Source organism: Lithobates pipiens, unplaced genomic scaffold (assembly GCF_037356315.1).
Source record: "Lithobates pipiens isolate NorthernLeopardFrog02 unplaced genomic scaffold, aLitPip1_a1.2 Scaffold_22, whole genome shotgun sequence".
Classification (NCBI taxonomy): domain Eukaryota; kingdom Metazoa; phylum Chordata; class Amphibia; order Anura; family Ranidae; genus Lithobates; species Lithobates pipiens.
The window spans coordinates 313,184,640-313,198,277 of NW_027507784.1; the positions used below are offsets into that span (position 1 = coordinate 313,184,640).

The 13,638-nt window shown below is 45.1% G+C and overlaps 1 protein-coding gene across 1 annotated transcript in view; it reads right to left on the bottom strand.

Moving 5' to 3' along the window:
* LMF1 (lipase maturation factor 1) overlaps nucleotides 1–13,638 on the bottom strand; it is a 551,994-nt gene that overhangs the window by 161,929 nt on the left and 376,427 nt on the right. The window contains exon 6 of the mRNA XM_077449405.1: nucleotides 12,860–13,027. Within this exon, the coding sequence (XP_077305531.1) occupies nucleotides 12,860–13,027 (168 nt within the window). The remainder of the gene's footprint in view (nucleotides 1–12,859; nucleotides 13,028–13,638) is intronic.

Below are 13,638 nucleotides of genomic sequence, written 5' to 3' on the forward strand. Positions count from 1 at the left end.
TGCCTTCCACATGCCGGTAGAGAGCCGGAATTGCCTTCCGTGAGAAAAAGTGGCGTTTGGGGACCTGCCACTGAGGAACCGCACATTGTACAAACTCACGGAAGGGGGCCGAGTCTACCAACTGAAAAGACAGCAGTTGAAGTGCTAGCAATTTAGCCAAGCTAGCATTCAACCGCTGGGCATGTGGATGGCTGGGAGTAAATTTCTTCCACCGGTCCAGCAGCTGGGGCAGGGACATTTGTCTGCTATAATCGGACGTGGATGTACCACTAGCAGAGTTCCCGGAAGCACTTGGCTGTGACACACCTAATTCTACACCTTCATTCCTCTCAGAGCAGGTTTCAGAGAGGACTGAAGGTCTAGTGGGGTTGGAGATGCCAGCTGATGAGGAGCAAGGAGAGGTCCGCTTTGTTCTTTGGTGTGGGTCTTTGAGGTATGCTTGCCAACGAGCTGCATGGCAGGTCAACATATGTCTGGTCAAGCATGTGGTGCCCAAGCGGCTGATGTTTTGGCCACGTGAGATACGCTTGAGACATATGTTGCAAATAGCAGCGGTGCGATCTGATGCACTCGTCTCAAAAAAGGGCCACACCAAAGAACTTTTAGAATAACGCGCAGAGGAAGCGCTCTGCGCAGGCGGAGCTCTGCGGTGTGATTCAGTCGGTGTGCTGCCCCTAAGCTGGCCCCCGGAGGGCATCCTGCCTCGTTGGACATGTGCCTCCTCCTCCTCCTCCTCCCTCCTTCCAGGCACCCACGTGGAGTCAGTGCCCTCATCATCCCCTCCCTCTTCATCGCTGTAGCAAACCTGGCAGTATGCTGCAGCTTGTGGAACATGACTGCCAGATTGCTGTCCTTCTTGAGCATCCCCTCTCTCTGTGCTCACGCTACTGCCTTCCTCTAGCTGAGTGTCATCATCAGAGCCCACCAAACACTGGGCATCCTCCTGGAGCATGTACCCAACACTGTGCTCAAAGAGTTCAGGAGACTCCTCAGGAGGACGTGGTGGGTCTAGGGAAGGAGTCACTGATGATGACATTGAGAGGAGGGACGACAATGTGTTAGCAGCTGCTTTTCTACTACCCTGAGACTGGGTGAGAGAGGATGAGGAGGATGAAGAGGGCTTGGTCATCCACTCTACCAAGTCGTTGGCATGTTGCGGTTCAACATGTCCAGCTGCAGAAAAGAAGGACAAGCATGTCCCATGGCCACGTGCTGATGACAATGCACCGCGTCCCCGACCAGCACTGTTGTCTCTAGACACAGAGCCTGCTTGCCCTCTTTTATCGGCTCGCGCCTGTCTGCCTCTCCTTGCTGGCCTTCCAGACATGGTAATGGCCTGAAGGGAGTTGGGTAAAACAGTAGTTGGGTAGTTTATATTGTGCTGGAGGCACACAACACCCACTAACTCCTGCAGATGCCTTTTTTATAGAACAGCAGAGTTAAAGGGGTATATACAGATGTATACTGTGCTGTGCTGGAAGCACACACAACTTCCAATAACTCCAGCAGATGTCAATCGGGCCCAAATAGAGAACAGCTATGTAGGTGGATAATAGCGGTATGTACTGGGTACAGAGCAGGCACACAGCATGCACTATCTCCTGAGTGACACTGCTGACTGCAAGCTCTATTGTTAAAGATGGACCACTAGCTATATAGGTGAGGTGAATATCACGGTGTATACTGCGGTCAGGGCACGCAGACAATAACCAGAAAACAGCAGAGTTAAAGGGGTATATACAGATGTATACTGTGCTGTGCTGGAAGCACACACAACTTCCAATAACTCCAGCAGATGCCAATCGGGCCCAAATAGAGAACAGCTATGTAGGTGGATAATAGCGGTATGTACTGGGTACAGAGCAGGCACACAGCACGCACTATCTCCTGAGTGACACTGCTGACTGCAAGCTCTATTGTTAAAGATGGACCACTAGCTATATAGGTGAGGTGAATATCACGGTGTATACTGCGGTCAGGGCACGCAGACAATAACAAGAAAACAGCAGAGTTAAAGGGGTATATACAGATGTATACTGTGCTGTGCTGGAGGCACACACAACTTCCAATAACTCCAGCAAATGACAATCGGGCTCAAATAGAGAACAGCTATGTAGGTGTATATAGTGGTATGTACTGGGTACAGAGCACGCAGACAGCACGCACTAACACTACTGACTGCAAGCTCTATTATTAAAGCTAGATCACTAGCTATATAGGTGAGGTGAATATAGTGGTGTATACTGCGGTCAGGGCACAGACAGTAACCACTACACAAGAGCAAAATAGTAAATCAGCCAAAAACGATTGGTGTGTAACTGTGTTGAAGGTACACAGAACACCCATTGCTTCAGATGCTAACAAACACTACAACGAGGCCGCCTGAAAGGCAGCTTTATATAGTGTGGGGCGTGCACTACACAGTCTGAGCTATGATTGGCCACAGGCAGGATGCCTGTGGCCAACCATTGCTCTTCCCGCTACTGGCGCTGCGATTGGCCAAGCATGCGGGGTCACAGTGCATGCTTGGCCAATCGTGAGACACAATGCATTGCGCCATCGCAGTGCATTGTGGGCCACACGAATTTTGCCGCGAACGGCCCAAACGTTCGGAATTCGGCGAACGCACGAACGACCGATGTTCGAGTCGAACATGCGTTCGACTCGAACACGAAGCTCATCCCTACTCTGGACCAACATCCACCCATCAAGGGATTCTGATCAAATCCAGAAAAAATATTTGGGACTTTTTAGGCATTATTATGAAATAAAGACTTGTAATTTTTATAAAATCTATAACTTTTTTTGTTGACAACGTCAATAAGAACAAGATAAAAAAAAAAGCAAGGCTGACAAATTACAATATTAAGTTACCAAATTCTAGAGATCATGTGCTAATATTGTGTAGGAAAACCTGGCGCGTTTCGAGAAGTAACTTTTCCTCAGGGGTTGGAGTGAGGTTATATTATTGATGAACCCAGATAACTATCAGCCATAATTAAAAAAAAAAGTGGTTGGAGTCCATACATCCACCTAGGCAGCCACCTGCCCACAGGAGCCCCGGCGGTCAAACTGCAGGGAAGGATCCTTTATTGCAGGGATATGCAATTAGTGGACCTCCAGCTGTTGCAGAACTACAAGTCCCATGAGGCATAGCAAGACTCTGACAGCCACAAGCATGACACTCAGAGGCAGAGGCATGATGGGAATTGTAGTTTTGCAACAGCTGGAGGTCCACTAATTGCATATCTCTGCTTTATTGGGTCTATCATTATTTAGGCCTCCACCGACTGGAACCACCCTTTGTACAGAAGGCGTGTGACAGGCAGTGAGGAAGCATTACATCATCTCCTTGCTGCTCACTTTAACCCCTTGGACACTGCACTAGCGTGCTGCAACTGCGTGCATTGCGCACTGTTGCGGGGAGCTTGCAGAGCAGCCCTTTTCATTTATATGGGTTGCAATCTGCAGGTGGTTGTCAGGGCTGGGCTCAGTCCTTCCTTCTCTGATCTGGCCGCTCAGCTGTCGGCTAATTACCAGCTCCTATCTCTCCACAGTTACTCAGCTGTTGATGATATCCTGCTCGTCAGTCCCGTCTACTTATGCCGTCCAGTCCAGCGGATCTCTGCCTTCGCCTTGGTCAACATCACAGAAACTATCTCCTGTGATCCTGTTCAAGACCTGCTTTGATGACATCCCTTCTGGCTCCAGATCCTGCTTGCTGTTCCACTACATTGATCCCCGACTTCTGGCTTAGCCAACTATCTGTTCTGGTTACTGAACTTTGGCTTATTTTTGACTACATTTGTTCTCTTTACTTTTATTATTAAAAAATAGTGATTTAGCTGTATTTCTGTCTCGTCTCGGCCTGATTTTATGGTTTCTGACAGAGGTAGTGCCTGCCAAAAGTATAATTCCTGCCATGGACGCGAAGCATCGCGGCAAACCCATGTGTACACCCCAGCTGTTGCCCCAGCAGCTAAAGGGAGTAGTAGTTGGAAAATGGTAAAAGTGAGCGTTTTACCACTCCTCAGCCTCACGTGTGAATAATTTCCTATTCCAGGACCAATGGGAATTCTTCACAAAGACAAAGCGGAAAGGATCGCTGCTACTCCCAACCAGTCCAGATGAATAAACGATAAAGATCAGCCCCAGCTTACATGTCTCCACCCAACCACATACCATGATGCATTTTGCCCTGCCCACCGGGGCTTAGTCATAGTCTATGTGCAGGGTCGGTGCACAGATTTTTGTCTATTTAGGCAAATGTGCACAATGGCAGTCCTGGAGCTTTTTTATTTATTTTATTTTTTGTTTGCATGTTTTAAAATGTATTTTTAGGCATGCAGATTACTTAAAATCCCAAAACATTATTTTTATTTTTTTTAAAGCAGACACCTTAGTGATGGTGAACCTTGGCGCCTCCAATTTCCCATAATGCTCATGCACTCTACAATGTAGTTGAGCATCATGGAAAATGTAGTTCCAAAATACCTGGCATGCCAAGGTTCACCATCACTGCGAGAATAAAATGTGAATAAAAAAAATAAAAAATTTCAGCAAAAAATACATCACATTAAATTTATGAATACACAAATGCAATGTATTACCTAATTGTTTTGGTAAAATATAAAAGATGAAGTTGTGCCAAGTAGCTAGATACCCACAGATATGCCCCAGCCGATGACCTATTGAGTCGAAACGCGTCGGGCTTGCTTATCTTATGCTTCCCACATTGCTTTTATACATTTTATGTGATCACATTTTTTATAATCACATCTGTTTTTCCATGTAAGATGTGAATACAATTTTATCAGTTTTGACCTGCACCATCGGAGTATCTTCCGTTTTTTTTTCTTCATATTTTTTCCTTGCCCTATTGGATTTCTGCTGAGCCATTTCACCATTTTGGATGGATGCCATTCCTCCATATGGTCGTTTTCCAGCCTTTAGCCATTGGATTTGGTTTGGCGCTCTAAGCTCAGTTGTACTGCGATAGAATGGCGTGGCTGGGCGAAACAACGTTATGTAACGTTGCTTAGCCCTGTGGCCACTAGGGGCGCGCACACCTGCTGCTCGCCCCCCAGGGCCGAAGAGAGTGCCCAGCAGGCATGATCACCACTGGGCTCCCGCGATCGCTGGTGAAGGGGATCTCCGAGGGGAGACTGATTGTGTGTTCATACAAAGTATGAACAGTGATCGGTCATCTCCCCTACACAGTCCCCTCCCCCTTCAGTTAGAACACACAGAGGGAACACAGTTAACCCCTTGATCACCCCCTAGTGTTAAGACCTTCCCTGCCAGTGACATTTATACAGTAATCAGTGCATTTTTATAGCACTGATCGCTGTATAAATGCCAATGGTCCCAAAAATGTGTTAGAAGTGTCCGAGGTGTCCGCCATAATGTCGCAGTCCCAATAAAAATCACAGATCGCCACCATTACTAGTAAAAAAAAATAATAATAATAAAAATGTTATAAATCTATCCCATATTTTGTAGACGCTATAACTTTTGCTCAAACAAATCAATATACGCTTATTGGAATTTTTTATTACCAAAAATATGTAGAAGAATACGTATCCGCTTAAACTGAGAAAAAATTAGGCTTTTTTAAAAACAAAATGGGGATATTTATTGTAGCAAAAAGTACAAAATATTGTGTTTTTTTCAAAATTGACGCTCTTTTTTGTTTATAGCGCACAAAATAAAAACCGCAGAGATGATCAAATACCACCAAAAGAAAGCTCTATTTGTGGGGAAAAAAGTACATACATTTTATTTGGGTACAGTGCCGCATGACCGTGCAATTGCCAGTTAAAGCGATGCAGTGCCGAATAGCAAAACATGGCCTGGTCATTCAGCAGCCAAATCTTCTGGGGCTGAAGAGGTTAAAAGCTCAGGTCATCAGTTTAGCGTTACACAGGAGCACTGGTGCTAAAATTATTGCTCTCGCTCTGGCTTGCGCGCTCATGTGTAGGACAATGGCCTTTCTCATACGTAGGTGCCCCAACAAATGCATTTTTTGTAGGTGTGTGTGTGTGTGCGTGTGAGGGGGGATCTAAACATTTTTTTTTAAATTCTTTATATGTCTGCTTATATATTTAAAACATTTTTGGTTTAATTTTTATTTCTTTTTACATAACTTTTTCCGCTATCACAATGGGGACCAATAGCCCCCTATGTAATAACATATAGGTGACAGGTTCTCTTTATGGAGACACCCTATTAGAGCCTGGATGTCTTCTCTCTGATCCACATTTCGACAGAACACCGGTCCAGGAAGTGACATCATACATGATGTCACTTCCTGGCCTGTGTACAGGAGGGAGGTTGAGAGGATGGAGGTCTGTTGAGCTCCAGCTGCCCTTCCCAGCCACAACTGCAATGACAACACCAGGCCTGCAGGTGGGACAGCAAAGCCCTGTGAACATGGCAGGGGATTAAGATTTTACCGAAGAAACCCCCCCCCACCAGCACCAGGTCCTGCATTTATCCCATCCAGGTTGCGGGTGGCTTCCCTGGCTTCTCCTTTCGGCCAATTAAAACTTCGGTCTTAAGACTCGCTTCCTGTTCTGATTGGCCGGGAGGAGAAGCAGGGAGAAAATGGCAAATGTTGATTCGCTAATGTCACAAGTGGGTGGGCTCGGAGCGAAATTCTCTGCGCCCCAAGCCCAACCATTTTGAAGCCAATTAGAGCCAAAAAGCTTGTAGAAATCTATGCATCCGGCACTCAGAATGGAGATTAGGGGCGGGCCAGCCGGCACATGGAGAGTAGTGTGGTGGCGCTCCGGCATTCCTTATGGACCGGCAATAGCTGATTCTTGCACCCTAAGGTGGTTGCTTAAGTCCGCCTTATGGTAGTGCCGACCCTGTCTATGTGATACAATCAAAGGGAATATCTATAATTTACTTTTTGATCGATTTAAACCCGTTTTTCGACTGGATTTGATCAAATAAGCCAGGGCAGAAAATTACTGAAAGTTTTACATGGACCAGCAGCACCGAGATGCTTTGATCTTGAATTTGTTTCATTTCGACTAATCAGATTATGAGTTTGCATCGTGGAAAAAAAAAGATAGGAATCAATAACGTACGATCTTCTGACTATCAACTAAAATCTACTTCTCGGTGAGTGGCATGGTGATTGATTGGGTTGTTGACTATAGTTTGATTATTGCGATTGACAGAAATCAATCAGCAAAGTAATCAATCACTTATCGAAGAGGTTATGGGCACGATTACCGTTATCAAATAATCTTTTGGGCCTGTATAGGTACCCTAATGCATACCTCCCAACATTTGCAGATGGGAATGAGGGACACCTACTAGCAAACGTATGTAGGCATAGGACACGCCTCCTGCCACACCCCCTTAAAGGAGAATTAACCAAAAAAAAAAAAAGGTTAATTAAATCCACAAGAGCTTTTTTTAACACTACTATTCCTTTATATTGGCTTTTAAAATTTACAAAATGCAGCAATTTAGAATTTGGATGAAAGATTTAGCACTGGGAAACACTTTTTGAAAGATAAAAAGTGCATTTTATATACAACTTTATAGATCAGACCAAAATGAGGAGGAGTGAGGGACAGAGGGACATTGCTCCAAATCAGGGACAGTCCCTCCAAATCAGGGACAGTTGGGAGCTATGGAACTTGTTAGTGTTATACACATAAAAGAACAAATTCACCTATGGCTACCTGATTCTAATAACAAGCCTCTCTCCTTTCTGATTGGATGCTGCTAACCTATTGCAGATTGGCGCCTAGTCCTGCATCTGCTTTCATATTCAAACCTGTGCATGAAAAATAACATCCACCATCCCAGCAACATCTCTGTGCAATGGTCCGGATAAAAAAAAATACCAAGACTTCTTCAGCCTTTAGTGCATTCAAGGGGCACTCTGGGATCTGTAGTCCCACAGCAGCCCAGGACTGATCAGCTGTCTCCGCTGTTTAAAAAAAATTGTAACCTAAAAAAATAAATGAAAACGGGGGCAATGAGAAAACATTCCCACCTTCGGCAGGAAGGTCCCTCCCCTCACATACAGTGACGCTGCTCCCTTTCCTCCCAGTTACAATGGGGCTACAGATGAAAAACACTACAACCCTGTGAATATACACTTTGTAACAGATACAGGTGTAAACAGTTCCATGATTACATAGGATATTCAACAGGAGTTAGGCAGTTTTCACCCATAATTAAAGGGTGACTCCAGCCAAACCGTTCCTTGGCAGGACAGGGTGGTTTGCATTATATACAGAGGTCACAGAGTTTTATTAGTCTAGAGCCTGCAGAGAAACAGGAGAGGGATGCATACTACTTGAGCTACAGAGAGTCTTGATATTACTCTACTGGAGTTTCCCACAAATGTATAAATGTAAAGACAACATTCATATAAATGGTAAACATGCCTATGCTTGGGGGAGATTTACTAAAACAGGAGAGTGCAAAATCTGGTGCAGCTCTGCACAGAAACCAATCAGCTTCCAGGTTTTATTATCAAAGCTTAACCGCTTCAGCCCTGGAAGATTTTACCCCCTTCCAGACCAGAGCCCCTTTTTTGCGATTTTACTGACAATTGCGCGGTCGTGCGATGTTACACCAAAACAAAATTGACGTCCTTTTTTTCCCACAAAAAGAGCTTTCTTTTGGTCGCATTTGATCATCTCTGCGGTTTTTATTTTTTCCGCTATAAACAAAAAAAGAGCGACAATTTTGAAAAAAAAAAAGCTATATTTTTTACTTTTTGTTATAATAAATATCCCCCAAAAATATATATATATAAAAAAAAATTTCTGCATATTTTTGCTAAAAAAAAAAATCGCAATAAGCGTATATTGATTGGTTTGCGCACAAGTTATAGCGTCTACAAAATAGGGGATAGATTTATGGCATTTTTATTATAATTTTTTTTTTATTAGTAATGGTAGTGATCTGCCTTTTTATATCGTGACTGCGACATTATGGCGGACACATCGGACACTATTTTGGGACCATTGTCATTTATACTGCAATCAGTGCTTTAAAAATGCACTGATTACTGTGCAAATGACACTGGCAGGAAAGAGCTTAAACACTAGGGGGCGATGAAGGGGTTAAGTGTGTCCTAGGGAGTGATTCTAACTGTGGGGGGGGATGGGCTACCACCGACATGACATCGATCGCTGTTCCTGATGACAAGGAGCAGTAGATCCCTGTTATGTCAGTAGGCAGAACGGGGAAATGCATTGTTTACATAGGCATCTCCCTGTTCTGCGGCTCCATAACATGATCGTGGGAGACCGGCGGACACCGAGTTTGCGGGACCCACGGGCACGGTCACGCTGTACGCAACAGGCCCGCACTAACCCCGCCAATTAAAGGGGACGTACAGGTATTGCCATTGTGCCGATGTATATCGGCATGCAGCGGTCGGCAAGGGTTAAAAGAGATTTGGGATTTGTTTTTTTTCCCCTAATCATACTTACCTAGGTAGATGCAGCATCTGTCCCCCATAGGCTCTAACACCAAGAACCAAGAGATCAAACACCGCTGATTGCTCAGTTCTCAGGACTTCCTGAACAGAGAGCTGGTGACTGTCAGCCCTACTTTTGTGTTCTGGCAAGTGGAGCCTTCCCTCCCGGCACAGCACAAAAATTAGCGTTGGCGGCTATAGCCGCCAACACTAATCATTCAGAAAAAACATGACAGGCTGGTTGTACATGTCAATCGATAGATTTGTTTGCTACCTGGATGCCCATACATGATTTGAAACTTGGCCGGTCTATGTTGAACTGGCCAAATTTCGATCCATGTATGGTCAGCTTTAGATTCCCCCATCTCTACTCTCCACCTAGACTCCTACTGTGTTTAGAACTTTATTGCAAAGATCTTCTGCTGGTCACAGCTGCACAGTAACTCCCCACTGAATTCTACAGAAGGTGTGCTAGCAGTACAGCCATAATTAAATCTGAACCATAGTCTCAAAAAAAAAAAAAAAAAAGCGTGCAGCAGAACATAAAGTGGCATCTGAGCCCCACAAACCAGAACCTTCCCACTGTGAGCTGTAAAGCCTGGGAGGGGGAGTGTGTGAGACACAACTGAAGGAGGATTTTGCTCTGTCATTAAAGCGGGAGTCCGCCGGGACTCCGCGTTTTATTTTATTTTTTAAAAGTCAGCAGCTACAAATACTGCAGCTGCTGACTTTTAAAATAGTGACACTTACCTGTCCAGCGCGCCCATGATGTCGGCACCCGAAGCCGATCTCTAGATCGACACTCGAGTGCTGCCGCCGCCATCTTGGGTATGGGAATCAGGAAATGGAGCCTTTCGGCTTCATTTCCCGGTTCCCTACTGCGCATGCGCAAGCCGCGCTGCGCAATGAGGACGGTCCCCGCTGCCTCTGGGATCTGTGTGTTTCCCAGCAGGCAGCGGGGCACTTGCGGAAAGGGGCGTAATGTACGCCCCTTTCCGCAGAGAGCTAGCCCGGAAGTGGGTGCAGTTACCTGGATTATCCAGGTAACTGCACCCCACCCCCCCCGAAAGGTGCCAATTGTGACGCCGGAGGGGGGGAGGAATCCGATGAGCGGAAGGTCCATTTTAGGGTGGACCTCCGCTTTAAGTGTTTTGTTTATTTTATGAGGCTTGTGCATGATGTAGCAACTGGATTTGGTACTTCTAAAGGTTCTAAAACCTTTTTTTTTTATTTATTTTTTTACTTTAATGCATTTCATGCATTAAAAGAAAAGTATGGGAATCAGGGTTATTGCATATTTATACTTAGCGAGGTGGATGTAGCATTGGTCTGATGCTGTATCAGTCCCCCGCCGGCTCTTCACTGAGAACTTAGTGATCTAGCACTGCAGATCACTCAGTTCTCACATCTCCCCGAGCAGAGACTGTCAGTCACCACTCTCTGCTCTACCCCCTCCTGGGCTGTGAAGGGGTGGGAACTACCGGCTGAAGCTCTCAGTGGCTCGCTAAGAGCCTGAGCCGGGTGCCAGTCCAGGCATGTGGGGGGATCCTGACCCTAGTGTCGTGATCTTGCCTGAGCCTACACCGGCTCTGTGACATCACCAGACAGTGGACTTCTGCCCGCAGCCTGCTGAAAACAGGTCACAGGAGTGCAAAACTAACTGCACTCCTGTGATCCACAGGAGAAGTACAGCCGAATGAACTTTGGCTGTAATTCTCCTTTAAGATAAGAAAAACCTTCTGTGTAACAGAATCCCCTCTATATACTTACCAGAGCCTATTCACGATCCAGCGCTGTGCATAAGCGCCCATGATCTTCCGGTTTTGTCCCTTCTCTCTGGGCAAATTGATAGCAGCAAGAGCCATTGGCTCACGTTGCTGTCAATCAAATGCTGTGATGAGGAATGAGGAGTGGGGCTGAGTGTCCTGTGTCAATGGAAGAGGGGGGCACTCGCTGAAGAGGAGGTGCCAAGAGTGCCACCGGGGAACCCCAGAAGAAAAGGATCCAGGCTGCTCTGTGCAAAACCATTACACAGAACAGGTAAGTATTACATGTTTATTATTTTGTTTAAAAAAAAATAAGAAATAACCTTTAATACCACTTTAAGTCCATTGAGAGATGCTATATTCCTATAGCAAAGGGTACCTATGATTTGACACTCTGTGAATACTTCTTGAAAAAGCAAGGAGACCATCACATCAGAATTCGATTCCTGGACGTACTCAGTACTCAAATGGTGTACGCAATGCCCTTAGATTTACCATTGTTGCAAAGATGCAACAAGTTCATTTTTTGCCGATAATGTAAATTTATAGCAGCTGCAGAGTAAAATGGATAGATCATCTTTAATAACTTCAAATTACAAGCTGGTTTGTGTAGGAATTACATATGTTATATGAAAATGTTGGTGGCGTTTCCCTTTAACACTGGGTGCTGCGGCGCCGATAGCATTCCTTCTTATCTTCTCCATGGTGGAGTTGTTTTTCTTCCTACTTGGTAAACATAACTAAGGCTTTCCCTAATGAGTGGAGGCAGCACTGTGGCCAGGAGGGATACAGAGAGCCAGTGTAAGGCTGGGAGGGCCGCCCGGGGCCCATCGGCTGTATGGAAAGGGGATGTTAGGTAGATTCCTTGCTGCATAATATTCATGTCATCCCTGGAACAACCGGGTCTTTGTATACCAGCCAGAGGCTTGTGGTCAGTGGAAGCCACTCTTTCCTATTGTTATCATTCAACTGTATATCTGTCATTTACAATGTGTACCATCCAATCACATCACAGAATGGAAGAATACAAGAAAAGGGAACAATCTGTATCAATTTTACATTAGACCTTCTTCATTTATGTGTCTTATAGAGACAGTCCCCAGGCAAATGGCTAAATACACTATAAAATACGTAGATGGGAAGGAAATATTTCACCTGTCACTTTGCTCAGTCTTCTGATCCTTACGACTCTGTCAACCTGTATAGCTTAGTAGACATCTCGGGGGCGATCATCAGACTAATTGCCCCTCGGGATCCCTTTACCAGTTCTGTAGACACTTTTCTCAACAATATCATGCCCTTTGAATCTCCAAAACGCATGGGATATTTATAACATACGAGTCTGCATAAACTTGATTCTGGATTTTATATGTTCTGCTTGTGGCCCCTTCCTTCATGCCCACCCAGAAAGTGGACTTCACTATTTCCTGGCTCGGTTTTGTAGCTTGCTGTGTCACCTGCCTGCCCATTTATTCGAGTGATTAGCTTGGTACAATGGAAAGGCCGAAGGCAAAAGCTTTCACACTGAACCAGGAAAAGGAGGTTGTAATGGATCTTAAAACTGGCTGAACAGAATCACAAATTCTTGGGCCAGTGAAAACGTTTCTATACGTGCATTTAGAGGTTTCCCTACCTGGAAGAGGATCTGGAGTATCCCGAAGATGGTGCACATACGTCTGCCCATTACAACGAAGAACGGCACTACCAGCTCAATGAAGTGGTTGATCAGGGTCTCAAACTGGTGGAACCACACTGGGTTACGATGCATGTAGTAGGCTAAAGGGTTGGGCACTGGTTGTGTCTGTAACAAAAACAAAGCAAAAAAACAACAGAATTATAAATGGGTCTGTGTGCCCAAAAGTGATAATTCAGTACATAATAATATTTAAAGTATATACCTGTATATTAGACATGGCAATAATTATGCAATGCAAGAAAAAGTATCATCATCAGATCACTACCTGGGAATCTTTTGGGGAGATATCAGCACATTTGCTATGACCAGTGCTAGGCAGCTCCACTCTCTATGTTGAGTTTTTAAACCCTAGGACCAGCCATACACACTATCTCTTTCTCCCTGCGGGCTGAATAAGAGAAATCTATTAATTCCCCCATCCACACTAACTGTAAGGTAAACCGGATTTCCAGCACCAAAAAACCAGCAAGGATCTACGCTCATGCGCATTGCACACATGCTCAAATTTCCAAGCGAAGGAACAATGTTAGATGTGCTGTTCCAGTACGTCACGCACATGCGCATACCAATTATCTTGCACATTTGACACAAAGTGGACTATTTAAACTGGTCCACTGAGCAGTTGCTGAATGTTCTTCAGCTTGTTCCCATGTTCCCAAGACCTGATCTGCTGTATCCGCTTACCTGTTTTTGAAATGTCTTGCCCTTGGACTTCA